Consider the following 21,496-nt stretch of genomic DNA (forward strand, 5'->3'; position numbering starts at 1 on the left):
TTGATTTTCGATGTTTTTTATCCCAAAAATTGGCTCAACCACCTTTATCACTAGACTTTGGTGCGAAGAAATGGTTTAATTTCCATGAAGTAAGATTAACTTCAACCGTTTTATTATTCAGCCAATTTTCAATCCTGAAAGGAAAGTATCCGATGGATGATTGAAACATTCTTCAATACTAATCCATTCCCTTTTATCTTTCTTAAGATTTACTCTGTCCCTAAGTGTAGCAATAGTTTGATTCATTATGCGATCAGCAAACTTGGTTGATCAAATTCTGCTGTTTCTTTCATCACTTGCCATCATATTCACCCCAGATGAGTCCATTTGCAACCTGCAAAACAAACTTTCCGCCAGATCTCCATATTCCAGGATGTTAGGACTTGGGACTAAGTTAGAATTGCAATGTTGAGCTCTTTCAAGAATGACTAGTCTTCAAAATAAGCACATTGATCAAATTAGATTACACGTGTATCAGCAACTTTCCCTCTTATTCTTTTCTGACAACCGCATAGAAGGATTATGGTTAATGAAAGCTGGCAACAGATAAACCAATAAACAGATATATTCACTAGTCATCACCAAAAAAATGAAAAAACCTGCGTCGTCTGTTAACTTTTTGAATGACATATATCATCTTTTGCTGAAAAGAGAAGTCACGAGACAATGAATCCTTGCTTAACAAATGCAAATGTAACTACACAAAAAAAAAAATGATACCGTTGCTAAGAAAACTAGTGGTATGTTTCCTTCAAAGTCTCAAAGCTGTCTTCAAATTCACCAGAAGAGCTTGGAGCTCTTCTATAGGAATCAAAATTAGCAGTGCCAGTGGAATGCCTTCAAGACAGGTACGTCTGCATCCTCTCAATAATGAAACTATACAAGCAATGCCTTCATCGGCCTTCTTCTGCTGAGATAGTTATCTCATTGATGGAGTTAGTTTCTGTTTTACTAGACAAAGATGTACTTGAAGCGCGTCTTCTCGCTAAAAATGTAGGTTGATTAGGACTTGGAAGAGTTGTTGTTTCACTACTGAGCATAGTAAGAACATTAGACATTGTGGGACGATCACTAGGATCATCCTGTACACACAACAGACCTATGTTTATGCACTTCACGACCTCAGTTCCATTGCATGATTCCAATAATTTCTTGTCAACTAAATCCATTGCTTTGTTTTCTTGCCACAATCTCCATGCCTGGGAGAGTGTTAGAATAAACATATCATTCTAAAACATCAATAAACATCAAATTTACAAGGTTCTCGAATCTCAAAGACTTACATAGCCTAGAAGACTCAAGACTTCTTCAGATCGGTAAAATCCAGTAGTGTTTCTCTTACCACCAATGATCTCAAGTAAAATTACTCCAAAACTATACACATCTGATTTCACTGAGAATAAACCTTCCATCGCATACTCTGGAGACATATAGCCACTGCATCACGATTCACGAGCAATCATGAGAACAGCAGTCACCCTATAACAGATTCTATGAGAAAGGCAATGAACTTACTAGGTTCCAACTACTTTTTGTGTATTTGCTTCTGTCTCGTAGCCTTGAACGATTCTTGCCAGGCCAAAATCTGAAATTTTGGGGTTCATCTCTTCATCCAACAGAATGTTGCCTGTTTTCAAATCTCTGTGGATTATTCTTAACCTTGAATCCTGGTGAAGATAAAGAAGTCCCCGTGCAATCCCCAGAATGATGTTGAATCTCAAGTTCCAGTTCAATAATATGCAGCGGCTTTGATCTTAAGAAGTTTGCAGAGTAAACAATTCAGAATATAATATAACCATAAAAGAAGGTTGGTTGTTTTAAAATATTTGGTTTGATTAATTGGCTAAAAATATAATGTGGTTCCTTATGCCTTAAGCTCTAATAGCTGAAAGTTGAACAAAAGTTTCAAATGCTAACCAAATATAAAGGTATCTAAGCTTTTATTTGGCATGTATTCATAGAGAAGAATTTTTTCAGATCTCTGGATGCAGTAGCCCAAAAGTCTAACTAGGTTCCGATGTTGAAGTTTAGCAATCAACACAACTTCATTTCGAAATTCCTCCTGGCCTTGTACAGAGTGGCTTGACAACCTTTTAACTGCAATTTCAGTTTCTCCAGGGAACATTCCCTGCAAGAGTAGTGCATTCGAAATAAAGCTTAGGGAGAATAAACTAATGGAATCCGGATAACTAACACAAAAATAACTTCAAAACCTTGTAAACAGGGCCAAATCCTCCGCTTCCCAGTTTATTTGTGTCTGAGAAGTTATCTGTAGCAGCCAATATGCTTTCCATACTGAAATAAGGGACATCAACAATTTTATCATCTCCGACAACCAAATCTGCAGCTTGTGTTTCACTATCATCCAAGTAAAAGACTGGATTCCCTGCAATGCTTTTTCTGCTTTCTGATGGGAAGCAACAGTACTAGTTAGGCCTTATCTACCCTAATTAGAAAAAGTTTGTACTACAACACAAAACGGTTCAGGTAATTAATGTCAGCTGCTGCATTAGCACCTTTTCTATTTGCTAAGATCCTCCTTCTGTAAACAACAAAGCATAAGCTGCACGCGAGCATAACTATAGCAATGGCTAAGCTACCAATTATCACAGCAATACGATTCACAGAGTTTGAATCAGCCACAATTGCTGCAAAAGAAAAATTAACTAGTGAACCTAGTGATACATAAGATTTTTACCCAACAGAGCTGATGAAATAGATCCTCTTTTTCTTCAGAAACATGATATCACATGCAAAGTTATATGTTCGCACCTGAAATGCACTTCAAGGTCAGGTTATTCCATTTGTAGTTGGGATTGCAAAGACACCTTTTCCGCTTATCGATTGCAGTTGAACAATTTGAATCTGGCCAATCCCTGCAATCTTTTAATGAATTGCAAATTGGTTCCGGAGCGGGTTTCCAGGTAATCTCTATCATTTGTCCACCTTGAATTGAGGTAAGTGATTCATTATAACACCAATTAGTAACATTAAATGGCATTGATGGACTGAGCTGCAGAACTCTGCCTGCACCACAATTCTCGGCCCTTTGGCAATTAACTTGGATAACAAATCTCCTGTCGTCCTTATTGATGTTAATCACTTCATAGCTATTGTTCAATATCAAGAAGAAAAGTTGGCCTCTGGAGTCATTACAGGTGAAACTATGGTATGAAAGATCCCCACAGTTAGGCCCAGTGCTCAATGGATATGGTATTATGTGTTTACCACAAGTCTGACAATCTCTACTCGTGGTTTCTGCAAATCATAATTTAGAAGTAACAAAAGATATTTTCATGCAATATTTAACAAACTACATTGACTATTACACATACTCATGAGTCGAATATTTGTTAATTTTAGTGGCAGACAGCATCAGGCGAAAAATAAATTTTATTCTAATTCAATGTCATTTAAGGTAGTGGTAAAATTTGGGATAGTAGATGACTTCAAATTCTTATTAAAAGAAGGTTACCTATAGCAGAAACTGGTACACGAATGGAAAGATTGTGGCCACCATCAATATCCTCTTGTAAATCAGTAAGCACAGATGTCCACATGGAGCAACCATCTTCAAGTTTATCAGTAATACTTGGCCCGCCGAAATAGTATGCAAGGCAGTCACAATTGCCGAGACACTCCTGTCTGCACAAATTTTCACTGTTAGCACTAGTAGCCGGTAAATCCGGTTTCCCCGCTTTCATCAACTTAAGATTCAAGAACGTGTCAGGTTTGGTATTCGGGTTGCAGATTTCCAACGTCCTCCTACAACCACTACTAAAATGCCCAGTATTCCAGGTATCAGGAAAAACGGGCTCGAATCCTGGCAAACATTCACAACTGCGACCCGCATTTTTCAGATTACAGCTACCAAAATTGCCACAAGGGTGATAGATTTTGCAAGCATCATGGGGCTCTGACCAAATCAAGGACCATCCAGGTCCACCCGGTTCCTTAATGTAAAATTGTATCTCTCCAGAGGAATTCATCAACAACCTAGTATTTCCATACTTAGCTAGAGCATCCGAATAGTTAGAAGCAAATGGCTTTCTGAGCCTCTTATATATATTTGTTTTATTTGCATTTGAAGACTTATAATTAGCCTGGTCGAGACTAGGGCTAAAATTTGACAAGATGAAAGGCACAAGGGGCAGGTCAATTGAACCTGACTGATCACTTTCCCAGTGCACAACAGTTGACCCTTCCATTATCCTGTACGGCCTATCATCTTGTTCTTGCTGAAATGTGAAGTTCCCAGTTGCGGGATTGCCAGAATTCCGCCAGGAAACCAACTTTAAACCTTCATCCATGTTCATGCCTGGAAGAAAAGTATCAGTTGGCTCAGCAAAGCTTTGCCATAGAATATTTCCCGAGCTCCCATCAATCAGTACCAAATTGCCTGAATCCATCAGCTTCAGGATCCTGTTAACAGGACTAGAGCTTTCAAGCGTAGTATTGAAATATGAAGTTCCCATCTTATCCAGCAACTTGAGATTGCCATCTTCACCTATGGAAAGATATCCATATGAATGTCGTATCGGTTTATCTCTGTTGGCAACCCATACAACTGTTCTTGAGCTCAAGTTGTAATACCATATGCCTAGATATCTTCCAGGATCGTCACCTTCAGCTCTGAAGAAACCAAGTTCAAAGATTTTCCCAGCAGACATGAGGCTGCTGCCATTATCTGGCAGTAAACTGTTAGAAGTGATGGTGTCTCTTGCTACACATGACAGAAACTGACTGGTTCCCAGTGCTACAAGTACAAAGAAAATCAGAGAGAAGCTAGGAGGTTGCATATGGTTTTACAGATTAAAGACTATTGACAATTTATCTGAATTACACAGAAGTTGATCTCTCTGAATAAGGAAGGAATTGTTGTTCTGATGGGAAGAATCAGAGTCAACTAGAGAAGTGCATGCGGAATGTGGACCGTGTTAGCTAGGCTTTTTTTCTTGATAAACAAGATGTGGAAAATTTTTTGTCTTCTGCGTTACTTTTCTGCTAAGGAAGTTTGCTTAAACTTCTATATTGAGAGTGGGACATAGTTTTTGTTTTAAGATTCTTCTGTATATTATGAAGATGGACATTAACATATTTTTTGATATCCACCAGCGGTTGGATCCAGGTTTAATTTTTAGTGATAGGTTTATTGGACTACATTGTAATCATTTTTAACAAAGTTTTAATTCAATTCATAGTAAACTATAGTGTTTGTTTTTAAAAAGATTCTTTTAATTCAATTCACAGTAAATTATCGTATTTGTTTTTAAAAAATTCTTCTTTTCTCCAACCCAATTTGGAAGTGAAGAATTTCTTGGTCTTATTACATGTAATTGAGCTTACGATTGTCAAAAAAAAAAGTCTTGATTTAGTGGCTAAATTTGACATCTTGGGATTTAGAAATTCTGAGTTAAAAATCTCTTCCCAGCCCAAAAAACAATTTTTCAATTGAGTTTATGATTTGCGGGAGGAAAAAAAAATGTTAGTGTTTTCGTTCCCTATATAGTTTTGCACCTCAAAATTATTGGAGACTCTAGCAAAAGGACAGTTTCGTCAAGCTATGCCAAGTGTATAAAACGTTGTTTAGAATGCCAATATCTTGGCTTTTGAGTATGACAACATTTATAAGGTCGGTACAAAAATGTAATTATAAATATTTTGGGAGAATATATGTACGTAGGTGTGTTGAACCAAAAGTAATTTGCTAAAGTCGTTAGAGCATATGGCAAAAATAATCTGTAAACTATTTAGAATTTCGTATTTTAGTTGCTGAGCTTTTTATTTAGCTAAAAAGTCATTTAACTAATAAAACAATATATATTTTTTGTCACTCAATTAATAAAAACTTTTACCTTTATTCATTCAACAAATGAAAATTTACATTTTTCCGTCACAAAATGTGTTAATTGTCTTAATTAGTTGAATGATAATTTTAATTGAATCAAAAGTTTAATTTTAGATAGTTTTAGTTGAACGATTGTGACATTTGCTCAATTCATCAGCATTCTCAACTTTTTATCAATGTTTTTCAGAATCGGACCGGATCGGCCGGTTAAATCGCAAACCGGACATGTCACCAGTCTGGTCCAATGCTAAAGTCGGAAGTTCATGAAAAATCGTTGAAAACAGGATGAACCGTTCGAACCGTAAACCGACGGATTTTGAAAATTCTTCCACAAAGTATCAAGAATGGTGTAGTTCCGATTCGAACCTGAGTTTCCAAATTTGCATATGACAATCTCACCGCTAGACCACAGTTGAGTTTGTTGAAAATTTTACTTGACTAATAAATATATTAAAACATCAAGTACGGAAAAAGCAAAGTGCATCAGTGCAGACGAACTTTTCTAAATTTTCTTTCCATCACTTTCTTTCTCGGCTTCATCAGGCGGTGCTCTCTAGTTCTTCTCTTGATTTTTTTTTCAATTTTTTCTTCCTAACCGTTTTAAACCTAAATATCCACAACAAGATTTTCTCAAGTCTTCACCATTATTATCAAGTTATCATCTTTAGCAGATTGTAAACAAGTTGTAAATTTCAACTTTTCTTGTTTTCCATCATTTTGGTAAGTTTAATTTTTCTCTTTTCAAGGTTTTTTTTCTATATTATTATCTTTAGTTGATTTTTTTTGCATTTTCTTCTTTTTTTCCCCCAATTTTCACCTATTTCTCTAATTTTTGTTTTATTTTTATTTGGTTAATTAAGGATTAAATTTTTGCAAACGTAGCGCACCTCCGTGTAGTAATTGGGTAGGAATTACAAATAATAACATTGGGCTGGTTAAAAATATAGTAGTTGGCACATAATTGAAGCTATTGATCATTGAATTTAAAATAATTAATGGTATAGGATCATTGAATTTAATATAACATGTTAATTAGTGATGTTTAGTAGCAATTAATTTTTTATGTGTTTAACTATATATTTGTTTTTCAAAAATTTTTATTTTTTTTTTTAGTTTGAGCAATTAGACTTATATTTTTATAATAAAATTTTAACTTTTTCAGGTTAAGTTGATGAAAATGTGAAGGTGGCTTTGTTGCTTATCATGCCACTGATGGAAGTTTGTTATTCAAATGATTTGTCTTGAGTTGAACTCTTTTATGGATTTTTTTAAGGATTGTAAAAGAATTTCAATATTTAATTTATTTATTTTTTGTGTTTTTATTTGTGAAAATTGGTGAACATTTGGATTGTATCTGTTTATGTTTGTAATGAATTTATGAAAACTTATAGTGAATTATGATATTTTAATTATGTTTATCATTCCATTTTATGTATAACTTTTAGAAAATTTATTATTATCTCCACTTAAATTTAGTTATGTTGGTAAATGCATTTTAGAAATTTAAGTTATAGATTAACCATATTAAATTGTATATTAGCTGTCAAGTTCAAGTGTCGAATGAAACCTGCTTAGTACTAAAAAAAAAAAAAGACAACAGTGAACTTGTGAATCGATCGGTCGGACCGGTCAGATCGCGAACCAGCCACCTCTCCGGTTCGCTGACTGGTCCGAGTTTAAAGACATTGCTTTTTATTAAGGATGTGATCTTGCAATTGACCTTGACCTCGTGAAAATACTCTTTGCATTATTGTGGCAAAGAAAATTCAATCCTGCACTGCTGATAGGGAAATGGGACCTGGAATGAGTGGCAGTCAATTTGTGATACGACCCTAAAAGTCAAGGTCATTGGTCAACACGTGATATTTAATTCTTAATAAAAATGAATTTTGTGATAGATACCACCTTTCTGACATTTTTTTACAGAAGTAAGAATTTATATAAATAAATCTAATTCCCACAGTAACTTCAAAAGCCGGCAACTTTTGAAGTCCTGTGAGGGACTTATCTACCCAAACCCTTCCCCCCCAATACCGATGTGGGATAGAAAATCCCACAGGGTACCCTGCTGCTAAGAGATAAAGACCCCCAAGCCCCTGAGAATGAGTACCCAAACCCTTCCCCCCCCCCCAATACCGATGTGGGATAGAAAACCCCACAGGGTACCCTGCTGCTAAGAGATAAAGGCCCCCAAGCCCCTGAAAATGAGTTTTCTTTCTGATATTTTTTTACAGAAGTCCCTCACAGGACTTCAAAAGTTGCCGGCTTTTGAAGTTACTGTGGGGATTAGATTTATGTAAATCCTTACTTTTGTAAGAAAATGTCAGAAAGATAGATACTACCTATCTTTTTACCCAAATATTTGGTGCAAGCGAGTACTAGATAAATACTTAAATTGGAGACAAGGAAAAGAACAAAAAAAAAGATTTTCTTCTTGAGGATAGTAATTATTAAGTGTCCTTCCTGTAAGTACTAATTATTTAGTTGTTAAGGTTATAGAATTATAATTTGATGTTATATTAGCCAGGAAGAAGTAAAAGTAAATGTATTGTTTCCGCATTTCTATTCAAATTAGATATAATTATTATAAATATATGACAGAGTTTAACAAAAAGAATTCGTTGAATTTTTTACTGGTACCAATTTCTTTTTTGCCTGCTAGTAGTACTAGGCTTTTTTTCTTTTTTTTTTTTTAATCCTGATGGTGCATCCCGGTTGGCAATCCATACAATTGTTCGTGGGCTCGAGTTGTAATACCATGTCCCTACATATCTTCCTGTATTGGCACTATCTTCAGGGCTGAAGAAGCCCAATTCAAATCTTTTCCCAGAAGATATAAGAGTTGTACCATCATCTGGCAACGAACTGTTAAAAAGTGACTGTTAAAATGCTACTAGTAGTAAGAAAATCAGGGAGATGCTGGTAGATTGCATATGGTTCTACAGTTAAAGATTGTCGAGTTAATAGGACTACAAAGGATTTGATCTCTGTAATTGTCGAATTAATAGGACTGCATAAGATTTGAAATAAGAGAGGATTTGCTGTCCTGATATACGAAACCATGGTCAACTGGAGCAGAATACCGTGGCCTATGTTAGCTGGGCAATTTGCCAATCGAGCACGGTTTGGTCATGTAACGCGTTGGCTTGATTTGAAGTTGTTGGACCATTAATTGTTATTTGATTAGCAATTATCCTGTGAATTTGGAGCAAAAGATTTTCATTTACCAAGCAATTCTTTTAAATCAATTTCACCATGACAGCATTTGTAAAAATGATAGAAGTGCAACAAAATTCTATAGAACCAAATGTAATTTGAGCTAGTAATAAAGCATCTGTTTGGAAGGTATATTTTTTGGATGTTTGTATAAAATTTTATTATAACTTACTATAGAATTAGTTAAAAAATTTGTGTTATTATCATTTTACCCCCTTAAACTATATCACTACTATCAGTTTACCCCCTAACGTTATCTTTTAGTCACTTTACCTCCATAAGTAATTTAATTCAACATGTTAAGAAATTTTGGACAAAAATACCCTTTTATTTTATAGCATTACTACATTGTTATTATCACTTTATTCGTTTAGATTATAGTAATACAATCACTTTAGTTTTTAACATTATTTTGTAGGCATTTTACCTTATCATCAATCTAACTTGTATGGTCAAAAAATTTTAAATATATTTACTCTTTTTATATATAATTAAAAATAAAAAAGTTGGAATGGTTATTCTTCCTTTTTTTCACTTTAAGAGATCGAAAAATATAAAAATAAAAGTGTTTTCTCAAATTTCTTTTTTCACACTTATTAATACTAGGAAAAGAAAAAGAGATAGGAAAGAAGGAGACAAAAAATTAGATTTTGCAAAAAAATAAAGAAAGAAATAAATAAAAGTCTAACACTATCTATTACTTTAAGGTTATCAAGATTATGATTGGAATTTGGTGGTAAATAAAAAAGTGAATTAATTTTAAAATAATAAAATATGTAATTCTTTCTTATTTGTAATTTTTAAAAAAAGAATTGAGCTCTCTCTCTCCCCCTTCCCTTCCCCCTCCCCCTCCCCCTCTCCATCTTTCTATTTTTTTTCAATATTAATAAGATTGTCAAGAAGAAAGAAATTAATACTTTGACTTTTTTCTTGATACTAAAAAGGAGAAGAGTCACTCTAAATTTTTTATTATGCAAAGAGGAAGGTATTTTCTTTTAAAATTTTTTAACTTACTAAGTTGGTTTAATGGTAAAATAAATTGCCTAAAAAATAACTCTATGGGTAAATTGATAATGAGACCATATTTTATAGGGATAAAGTGATAATAATTTTAAGAGTTAAACATGTCTTTTCACTTTAATTAACAAAACCCATTAAGTTTGATCATTAGTCTTGAAGGTAAAGTAACTAAAAGATAACGTTAATAGGGAAATTGATAGTATCACCAAACGTTAAGCAGGTAAAATGATAATAACCAAAAAAATTTTTATGTATTTGAGAGTTGGGAAAACAAAGTTTTATGTGTTTGAGAGTTGGGAAGGCAAATTTTCTTTTTGCTTTTTCTTTTCCTTTTCCTGGTCGTTTTCTTTTTCTTTTTCCTCCCTTCCTCTCGTCTCCCTCCCCAATGCCACTACCCTACTCTCCCCACCTACTCCCCCTACCAATGTTGGAACCTCCCTCGGTCCCTCCCACCTTTTTTTTTTTTTCTCTTTGCTCCATCTCTCACTCCTCCCACTTTTCTCCTCTTCCCTCCATTCCTCCCTCTTCCTTCTCTTCTCTCCTCTCCCCTCTCCTTCTCTTCTTTCCTTGCCGGTCATACCTCACCATCCCCTCTCCCACCCCCTTCCCCTTCACCGAAACCTTCCCCCTGCCCATCCCCCTCCTCCTCTCCTATTTGTTGCGTGACCAGTAGGGGAAGGGTTTCGATGAAGGGCCAAGGGTGAAAGGGGTGGTAGGAGAAGGGGGAGAGGCGAGAGAAGGAAAGGAAGGGAGAAGGAAGAAGGAAAGAATGGGGGGAATAAAAAAAGAGTCATCGGTGCTAGCGGAGGTGGCAACCAACACCGGCCAATGGTAGAGGTGGTGGTAGACTAAGGTGCTAAGAGAAAAAAGAAAAAAAAAGGAAATAAATTTCTGCGTTTTTGTTTATTTAAGGTGTGTATTCTAAAAACTTTGAAGAGTTTTTTGAAATTATTGTAGTTAAAATTGTTGAAAAACTTGTAAAAGAAAACCTTACAAAAAAACTCACCTGGCAAACAAACCTAAAATTCTATATCATGCATTATTAAATACGCTACCATTTTTAATTTTGCTAGTAAAATATCTAATGTCGGAATAAATTATATTCTCAAACAATGTCCCTCGCCAAAATTACTTTTTAGGTTTTTCTATCGAATACTCATTAATCACTTGTTAACATACTTAAAATTCAATATACCTATCATGAACTACAATTATTACCCTCACTTATATTTATATACTTTCCTATTTAATCTGACACACTCTCCTCTATATTCATTTACTTTTCCTTAATTAATCTTATATTTTAAAAAATATAACATCTAAAATATATTTTAGCGAGTAACTAATGACCATTGGTTAAGCAGACCCTTACTTTTTAACATTTTCTGCGCAAGTACTCAATTGTACTACATAGGTAGTACTAGAAGAAATGCTACGGCTCATTTTATTCACTTGAACAAAAGAAAATGTCAACATGCAGGATCATGAGCAATGGTAATAGTTTTGACGAGCAAAGTATAATGAACCGTTCTGCCTACCACCTTGGAAGTGCAATCCTTTGATTTCTTGTTGGCTATGGAAAGTAATTTGATCGTGTTTTTTAATTCAGCTCAACATTCATTTCTGAAATTGAAGTATCTGATGGATGATTGAAAATTTCATTCAATATGTGATTCATTCCCTTTTTTCAGGTGAACAAGATTTCCTGTGTCCAAAAGTGTGGCAATAGTTTGATTCATTGCGCGATCAGCAAATTTGGTTGACCAAATTCTGTTGTTTCTTCAAGCAAGGATGACCAAATTCCATCACTTGCTATCATATTTACTCCAGATGAGTCTATGAGCGGATTCTCAGGAATTGCAATCCACGGAATTTTTCCCGTTTGGAAATTTTTTCCGCCAGATTTTCATATACCAGTCGGTTGGGACTAAGATGGAAATGGAGAATCAATGTTGAAGTTTCTTTCAAGAATGATTAGTCTTCAACATGCACACATTGATCAGGTTAGAATACTTGAATATCAGCTTTTCTTTTCCGAGAACTGAAATGTGTTAGTGTTGATTCGTGTTAGCTACAAGAGAAAAGACACGAGATACTAGTTCCTCTCTTAGAAATTGAATATTAAAATACACCTAAAAAGGAAAATATCTCATTGCCAAGGGAACGTCTTTAACTGAAAGTTTCAGGCATTCTCAACAGTCACCAGAAGAGCTTGCAGTTCTTCTATACGACTCATAATTGGCAGTGGCATTGGAATGCCTTCAGGGTAAGTTCAAATTCATTCCCTGGACAGTGCAACTATGCGTTAATGCCTTCATCGGCCTTCTTCCACAGAGATAGTTATCTCGTTGATGGAGTTAGTTCTTTCTTTTCTGGACAAAGCAGGTGTTTTGGAAGTGTGTCTTCTCACCACAAAAGCTGGTTGATTAGGAGTTGGAAGAGCTGTTGTTTCGCTACTGAGCATAATAAGAATGTCAGACATTGAGGGACGTTCACTAGGGTCATCCTGTACACACAGCAGGCCAATGTTGATGCATTTGATAACCTCAGTTTCGTTGCATGATTCCAGTATTTTCTTGTCAACAAAATCGATTGATTTCCTTTCTTGCCACAATCTCCATGCCTGAGAGAGTTTTAGAATAAACATGTCATAACAATCCAAAGCTGTCTAAATATCAGTAAATTCAACGACAAGCCTTGAAAAATTCACGCACTTACATAGCCTAGAAGACTAAGGGCTCCTTCAGACTGGTAAAATCCAGCAGAGTTTCTCTTGCCACTAATAATTTCAAGTAAAATTACTCCAAAACTAAAGACATCTGACTTCACCGAGAAAAAACCTTTTACTGCATACTCTGGAGACATATAGCCACTGCATCACCAGCAACTATCAGAACAGCCATAACCTTGTAATAGATTTTCTGAGACAGGCTGAGAAAAGCAATGTACTTACTAGGTTCCAACTACTTTTATTGTATTTGCTTCTGTTTCTTTACCTTGAACTATTTTTGCTAAGCCAAAATCTGAAATTTTCGGATTCATCTCTTTATCTAGTAGAATGTTGCTTGTTTTCAAATCTCTGTGAATTATCCTTAACCTTGAATCCTGGTGGAGATAAAGAAGTCCCCGTGCAATCCCCAGAATGATGTTGAATCTCAGCTTCCAGTCCAGCAAGATGCAGAGTCCTTGATCTTACAAAATTTGTATGGTAAGCAAATTAGTGGATGATATAACTATTTAAAAAAAAAAAAGTGTCCCTCGTTCTATTATATTTTGGATTAGACTGATTGAATATAAAGTTCCCTTGCTAATTGCCCTTAACTACAGGAAATGAAAGTTGAACAAAAGCTTCAAAAACTAACCAAATATAAAGGTATCTAAGCTTTTGTTTGGCAAGTATTCGTACAGAAGTATTTTTTCAGATCCCTTGATGCAGTAGCCCAAAAGTCTAACCAGGTTGCGATGTTGAAGTTTAGCAATCAACACAACTTCATTTTGGAATTCCTTCATGCCTTGTCCAGAGTGGCTGGATAACCTTTTTACTGCAATTTCTTTTTCTCCAGGGAAAATTCCCTGCAAGAGTTGTCCATTAAAACTAAGGCTTAATGGAGCATAAACAAGTGGACCTTGGACTCAATAAAACATGCATGAAGTATAATAACCTTGTAAACAGGACCAAATCCTCCTCTTCCAAGTTTATTTGTGTTTGAGAAGTTATTTGTAGCAGCTAGTATGCTTTCCAGACTGAAATAAGGTACATCGATGAATTTATCTGTTTCATCAACCAAATCTTTGGACTGTCTTTCACTATCATCCGGGTAAGGGATGAGATTCATTGGAATGTTTTCCTTGTCTTCTGATAGGAAGCAACAGTACAAGTTAGGTCCATATATACCTTAGAAGACGTTTGAACTAGAGCATAGAAGTGGTCATTTGCTGCATTAATACCTTTTCTTTTTGCTAAGATTCTCTTTCTGAAACAGAAACAGATTAAGCTGCCGGCAAGTAAAACTACAGCAATCACTGGGGTGACAATGATCACAGCAACATGAGGCTTGTCACGTTGTAAGCTTGTCCCTTCTGAATGGTTGGGATTTGTCAGTATTGCTGCAAATGCAAATTAAACCAGTAAACCAAGTAATAGAAATGATTTTACCGCCAAAAGAGATGATGAAATAGAACCTTTCTTTTCTCTGAACATAAAATCATTTTCAGATGATTGTTCGCACCTGAAATGCACTTTAAGGACCGATTATCCCATTTGTAGTTGGAATTGCAGAGACACCTTTTTTCATGTCCTGTAGTTGCAGCGCAGTTGGAATCTGGCCAATCCTGGCACTCATTGGATGAGCTGCAGATTGGCTCCAAGGGAGGTTTCCAACTAATCTGTAGTCTTTGTCCACTTTGAATTGAAGTGCCATTATCTGAACGATCATAATAACACCAGTGATGCATCACATCAAATGGCAACGATTGATTAAGCTGCAAAACTCTGCCTGCCAAGGTCCCGGAGATGGCACTACAATTTTCAGCCCTTTGGCTCTTAACTTGGATAGTAAATCTGCTCTCATCCTTATTGATGCTAATCACTTCATACCTATTATTCGATGTCAAGAAGAAGAGTTGACCTGTGGAGTCATCACAGAAGAAGCTATAGTATGAAGGATCGCCACAGTTAGGCCCGGTGCTCAATGGATACGGTACTATGTACGTACCACAAGTCTGACAATCTCTAGTCGTTGTTTCTGCAAGTCATAATTTAATCAAAAGCAATACCAAACGAGATTATCATGCAAATCTTTAGAAATCACCTTGTTATTAAACATTACCACAAGTCAAATTCGAATATTTGTCAAATTCAGCATTGGAAAATATCATGCATATAAGACTAGGTAATTGAAATCCAATACGATGCTGAATGACTAACAAATGCCATTATGGGTAATATCTTATTGAAAAGTACTGCAAATTCTTATTCAGATGAAACGGTTACCTATAGAAGAAACTGCCACACGGACGGAAAGATTGTGGCCACCATCAATATATTCCTCCTGTAAATTAGTAAGGACTGAAGTCCAAATCAGGCAGCCAGATCCACCATTATCAGTTCCTTCTTGCCCATTAAATCCAGCATAGTAGTATGCCTGGCAATCACAATTGCGGAGACACTCCTGTCTACATGTATCCTCACTGTCAGCACCAGCAGACAGGATGTCCGGTTTCCCCACTTTCATCAACTTCAAATTCAAGAAGGTGTCTGGTTTGGAGGTCTTAGAGCATATAGCCAATTTCCTATCACAACCACCACTAAAATCTCCAGTATTCCAAGCATCAGGAAAAATGGGATTAAACCCTGGCAAACAATCACAATTCAAACCCTCACTTCTGAGATTACAGCTACCAAAATTACCACAAGGATTATAGACACTACAAGCATCATGGGGCTCTGACCATATCAATGACCATCCATCCTGTTCCAGACTGTAAAATTGTATCTGTCCAGAGGAATTCAACAACAACCTAGTATTTGCATAAGAAGCTAGTGCATCTGAATAGTTTAAGGTAGACGGATTTCTTAGCCCCTTCCCAGGATTTATTGAAGGATATGCACTGGAAGATTTATAAGTAGCCTGATTAACACTACGGCTAAAATTCGATAAGAAGAAGGCCACAAAGTAAGGCAGCTCAACGGAACCTGACTGATCACTTTTCCAATGCACCACTCTTAACCCGTTCATGATCTTGGGCAGCCTACTCTCTTGATCTTGCTGAAATGTGAAGTTCCCTGCTGCAGGATTGCCAGTATCCCTCCAGGAAACCAGCGTCAAACTTCCATCTATCCTCATGCCTGGAAGCAAAGTATCAGTTGGTTCTGCGAAGCTTTGCCACAGATAATTTCCTGATTTCCCATCGATCAATGCCAAATTCCCTGAATCCAGAAGCTTCAGGGTCCTGTTAACAGCACTAGAGCTTCCAAGATTAGTATGGAAGTATGAAGCTCCTTTCCCATCCAACAGCTTGAGATTACCGTCTTCAACTATGGCAAAATATCCAGAAACATGCAGTAATGGTGCATCTCGGTTGGCAATCCATACAAGTGTTCGTGGGCTCGAGTTGTAATACCATATCCCTACATATCTTCCTGTATTGGCATTATCTTCAGGGCTGAAGAAGCCCAATTCAAATCTTTTCCCAGAAGATATAAGAGTTGTGCCGTCATCTGGCAACAAACTGTTAAAAGTGATGGTGTCTCTTGCAAGACATGATTGGAGATTATCCACCAACGCTACTAGTACTAAGAAAATCAGAGAGATGTTGGTAGTCTGCATATGGTTCTACAGGTTAAAGATTGTCGAGTTAATAGGACTACATAGGATTTGATCTCTGTAATTGTCGAATTAATAGGACTATATAAGATTTGAAATAAGAGAGGAATTACTGTCCTGATATACGAAACCATGGTCAACGGGAGCAGAATACCGTGGACTATGTTGGCTGGGCGATGTGCCAATTGAGCATGGTTAGGTCATGTAACACGGTAGCTTGATTTGATGTTGTTGGACCATTAATTGTTATTTGCATAGCAATTATCCTGTGAATTTGAAGCAAAAGATTTTCATTTACTGAGCATTTCTTTTAAATCAATTTGACCATGACAGCATTTGTAAAATTGATAGAAGTGTAACAAAATTCTTTAGAACCAAAAGTAATTTGAGCTAGTAATAAAGCATCTATTTGGAAGGTGTATTTTTTGGGTGTTTGTATAACATTTTACTATAACTTACTATAGAATCAGTTAAAAAAATTTTATGTATTTGAGAGTTGGGAAAACAATTTTTCTTTTTTCTTTTTCTTTTCCTATTCCTAGTCCTTTTCCTTCTCTTTTTCCTTTTCTTTTCCTCCCTCCCTCTCCCCTCCTTCCTCCCTCCTCATGCCACTACCCTACTCCCCCCTACCCTACTCCTCCTACCAATACTGGAACCTCCCTCTTACTTTTTTTTTTCTCTTTCCTCCTCCTCCCACCTTCCTCCTCTTCCCTCCCTTCCTCCCTCTTTCTTCTCTCCTCTTTCCCCTCCTCCTCTTCTTTCCCTGCTGGTCGTACCTCACCGTCCCCTCCCCCCCGTCCCCCTCCCCCTCCCCCTCCCCCCCTTCCCCTCCCCCTCTCCTATTGGTTGCGTGACAAGTAGGGGAAGGGTTTCAATGAAGGGCCAAGGGTGAAAGGGGTGGTGGGAGAAGGGGGAGAGGCGAGGAGGAAAGGAAGGGAGAAGAGAGGAGGAAAGAATGGGAAAAAAAAAGAAAAAAGAAAAAGAGTTGCCAGTGCCAGTGGAGGTGGCGGCCAACGTCGGCCAATGGAAGAGGTAGTGGTAGACTGAGGTGCGAAGAGAAAGAAGAAAGGAGGAAAAATTTTTTTGTGTTTTTGTGTATTTAAGGTGTGTATTTTAAAAACTTTGGAGACTTTTTTTGAGATTATTATAGTTAAAGTTGTTAAAAAATTTATAGAAAAAAACTCATGAAAAAACTCATCTGGCAAACAAACCTAAAATTCTATATCATGCATTATTAAATACATTACCATTTAATTTTGCTAGTAAAATATGTAATATTGGAATAAATTATACTCTCAAACAATGTCCCTCGACAAAATTACTTTTTAGGTTTTTCTAATGGATACTCATTAATCACTTGTTAACACACTTAAAATTCACATAACCTATCATAAATTACAATTATTACCCTCGCTTATATTTATATACTTTCCTATTTAATCTGACCTACTTTCCTTTATATTCATTTATTTTTCCTTAATTAATTTTATATTTCAAAAAATATAACACCTGAGATTACTTTTAACATTTTCTGCGCAAGTACTCAATTGTACTACATAGGTAGCAGCCAGCAACAAAGTCCTTTAAACGTGAAGTCAAATCTTAGTGAGAACTCATTTAGCAGCCAGCAACGAAGTCCTTTAAACGTAAAGAAAAATCTTTTGTTCGCGTGTGTTCTTTACTTTGGTCACATGACAAAATTGATGAACTTGGAAATAAAGGAAAGAAAACTCTCCCCAAGGAAAAATTAACTTGCGTTCAACAGCCATATTTCACCGGAAAAATTAACTTGCGTTCACTTGGAAATCTCTTTTCTAAGTTCAAAGCTGTAAGAGGAGAAGATTTACAACCACAACCACAATTGGCACCAGGCGTCTAAGTAGGACTTTTCGCATCGCGCGTGCCACGGGAATATTTGGCATAAAGCAATTAGGTAATAATGCAAAACTAGATATGCAAAAGTTTTGAGAAAAGAAATCTAATCTATTGTGATGTTATGGTCTTGTTTTCGTTCAATTATATTAACTGATTATAGATTTTGATTTTAAATAACTAGTTTTTTGTGATATTCTCGTTTGCTTTTTATATTTAGATTATAGATTTTTTAATAACTAAAAAAAATTAAAATCCATAATCAATCAAAGAGTTGCTTTTGTTTGTTGATTTTAATTATTCTCTACAATTACCTTCCATAATCACATTTTGCAGAATCTAAGGCCAGTGAGAACAAGACCATATTCGTCAAAAAAAAAAAAAAAAAAGAGAGAGAGAGAACAAGACCATATTAGCCTGGAAGAAATTACAAGTATTGCTTCAATATTTCTGATCAAACTATATGTAAACACATGATAGAGTTTAAAGAAAGAGTTACAAGGAGCAAGATTAATCCAATTGTAGCAAGATTCTTTGTGCGTTCAAGAGTTACAAGTAGTATTTTGGTTTCTTCATAGCTGTCAATGATAATTTACGCTTTATTTCGAGGAAAAGTTAATGGGAATGTGAAGTGAAAGAAAGTGAAGTAAAGAATAGTGAAGATCACTTTCTTATGTATATTTGTTTGATAAGAAAAATTTTGAGAGAAAATAAATAGTCAATAGTAGTTGTTGACAATATTGTGAGTAACTAACAATTTTTCTACTAAAAAAACAATTTTACTCAAAAAAACTAACAAGTTTCCTATAAAATCATGTAATGTTACAAGACACAAATTGTAGAAAAACGAGGGAAAATTTTTCTAACTTTCCTACAAAGCAAGCACACACAAAGGGGAAAATATATGCATTGGGTGCAGCAAATATAAGGGAAAAACCTCTCACAAGAAAATCCCAATATGCATTAGGTGAATCGAAAAGCCTGTCAAATTCTAAGAGAAGAAAAACTCTCACAAGGAAATTCTGTTCTATTGGTTTGAAAGGAAAGTCGCGTGAAAAAGTGTGTCATAAAAAAAATGAAGTAAAATGATGTGAAATAATGGAAAAGCAAACTGCCTTTTCCGCGTGTATTTGGTTAATAAGAAAATTATGCAAGAAAATACATATTCTTGTGTTTATACAGCAGGAGAGTTATGGAAAAAAATTAGTCATTACGTTCCTTAATAGAAATTATTCAATAATGAATTTCTTCATTTTTGGTATTTAATATATGTAAAAACATGTAATAATTATAACATTTTGCATATTGGAAGAGTTGTTTATTTGAAAATTAATCACATTCTTTAATGTGTGTGTGTGTGTGTGTGTGTGTGTGTTTGTAAGTTATTTCAAATATATATATAGACATAAAAAAAGAGCATAAAATGTAAAAAAAATATTAATGGCATATAAATTCAATAAATTACTAATTCATTAATTGTTATAATAAGAATAATATGTCTAACTACAAACCAGTTGTTTGAATTGTAAATTCTAAGATATTCTAATTTATGTAGAGGTTTGGAATGGAGGAAATAGTTTAGAAAGAAAGAAGTTGTAAAAAAAATCTAATTAGTTGAAACTTTCCCATGACTCACGTTTATGTCAATTTCAGCAGGAAAAATTTTGCAGGAAAATGAGCGATTACGGGAAAATTTTATGTGATGGGTCCTATAAATTTCCTGACAAACAAGCATTCAAAACTTGTAGGAAAGTTATTTTCCTTCACTTTTCTTCCCTTTTCTGGTGTTTGTTTGCAAGGGAAAATGCGGGAAAATAAAGTAAAGTTAATTATTGTTTATTTTTGTTTACTTTATTTATAGGAAAATTAGAAAATTTTCTTGTACATTCCCTCATTTTCCTACATTTTGTGTCCTGTAAAACTTGCATGATTTTGAGGGATAATAGTTAGTTAGACGCAAAAATTTGAGAAACTATCACTGAGTTTTCATTTTCTCTCAAACTTTTTCATGGTTTACAACCTTGTACCAGATAAAGACTTTCATTCACACTTTCCCGCACTTCACTTTCTCACACAATTTCCCCTCTATTTAAACTGCGAAAACAAAACTTCTCACCAGAGAATCGAAAGAGAGAAAATTTTGCATTACCAAGAGATAAAACTATGGGGGAGACATCTCATACTCTTATGCATTCTTAATTAGTTAAAAAAGCTAATCTTGCCTTCTTATTCAATCCGTTCATGGTCCACAACTCTAATCATAATCTCAATTCGAGCTCGTGGAGTATAAATGGTAGTGAGATATTTGATTAGAAATTTATGGAAAATTTTCACTAATTTTCGAAGAAATGAAAAGGGATCATAATCTGATCTAGAGTAATTTTGTTGGTACTTCAATCTTCTCTTCAACTTGTACAAATTACAACGTTTTCTCTTCTACCCAAAAACAAGGGCAAACATGAACTTTTATTCTTAGATAATTCTTTACACTAGATTAATCTGTTGATTAATAATAATCGAGGGTAGAAATGCCAAACCATCACATATTTGCATATTTCTAATTGGCTATGAAATAGAATATGAATGAACAAATAGGCATTTAAATTCAGATGTACTTCAAAAATATATAGTCAGAATAGGTTGCATATTTACCAATGTGGCCTTAATATTGTGTGAAATGGAGGAGTACCAAGCCAAAACAGTGAAATCTCAATTATAAAGCACTTTGTAAAATTACTTGATTAAAATAAGATTGTTCACAACGAACCAGAAGGGGTAATCGAGAAAACAAATTTTGTCCGAATCAAAAAATAGGCGAATTTTAAAATGATAACATTTGTATTGTTTGGTCACAAGCAACAACCGTCGATATGTCCGAGTGGTTAAGGAGACAGACTTGAAATCTGTTGGGCTACGCCCGCGCAGGTTCGAACCCTGCTGTCGACGAATCAGTTTTCTTAACATTTTTTTTTTACCTTTATTCTTCCAATTGTTTTGGTTGCTTTTGGAGCTTGGGCTGGTTCAAAAGATCCAAATATCTTCCAAGTGGTTAGGCCCTTATGCTCATTGAGAAGGCCCTAATATCTGTAAACCTTAAAAAATGGGGTTTTGGGCTCTTTCGTAATTCTGTTCAAAAGAATGAAAGATGGCAGCAGTATGTATTTGATTACCCAACAACAACAAAAAAATGCCACTAGCCAGTACTTCAATGGTA

General features: G+C 35.3%; 1 protein-coding gene and 1 non-coding gene across 2 annotated transcripts; one reads left to right on the forward strand and one right to left on the reverse strand.

Moving 5' to 3' along the window:
- Nucleotides 1–893: 893 nt before the first annotated feature.
- LOC113690026 (uncharacterized) lies at nt 894–16,501 on the reverse strand. The gene is made up of 16 exons (XM_027207851.2): nt 15,078–16,501; nt 14,314–14,829; nt 14,033–14,191; nt 13,747–13,940; nt 13,447–13,657; nt 13,038–13,275; nt 12,803–12,956; nt 12,417–12,707; nt 3,476–4,739; nt 2,773–3,258; nt 2,517–2,648; nt 2,214–2,407; nt 1,918–2,128; nt 1,516–1,753; nt 1,284–1,437; nt 894–1,199 (listed from the first exon to the last, which is right to left on the reverse strand). The coding sequence occupies exons 1-16, from the start codon at nt 16,411–16,413 to the stop codon at nt 894–896; spliced, it is 6,084 nt and encodes a 2,027-aa protein (XP_027063652.1). The 5' UTR covers nt 16,414–16,501.
- A 4,645-nt stretch (nt 16,502–21,146) lies between these two features.
- TRNAS-UGA (transfer RNA serine (anticodon UGA)) lies at nt 21,147–21,228 on the forward strand. Its single transcript has one exon. It is a non-coding gene; the product is annotated as a tRNA-Ser (tRNA).
- The last annotated feature ends 268 nt before the right edge of the window (nt 21,229–21,496 follow it).

This window comes from Coffea arabica, chromosome 5c (assembly GCF_036785885.1).
Source record: "Coffea arabica cultivar ET-39 chromosome 5c, Coffea Arabica ET-39 HiFi, whole genome shotgun sequence".
NCBI lineage: Eukaryota > Viridiplantae > Streptophyta > Magnoliopsida > Gentianales > Rubiaceae > Coffea > Coffea arabica.

What these genes read in the sequence shown, in the direction of transcription:
- LOC113690026 (XM_027207851.2), bottom strand. Translation starts at nt 16,413, where the DNA reads ATGCAGACTACCAACATCTCTCTGATTTTCTTAGTACTAGTAGCGTTG. An exon ending in CCCTTAGTCTTCTAGGCTAT is followed by an intron (nt 12,708 to 12,802) that starts GTAAGTGCGTGA and finishes AAACTCTCTCAG; the next exon opens with GCATGGAGATTGTGGCAAGA. An exon ending in GACCTTGAAGTGCATTTCAG is followed by an intron (nt 2,649 to 2,772) that starts GTGCGAACATAT and finishes TTTCTTTTGCAG; the next exon opens with CAATTGTGGCTGATTCAAAC.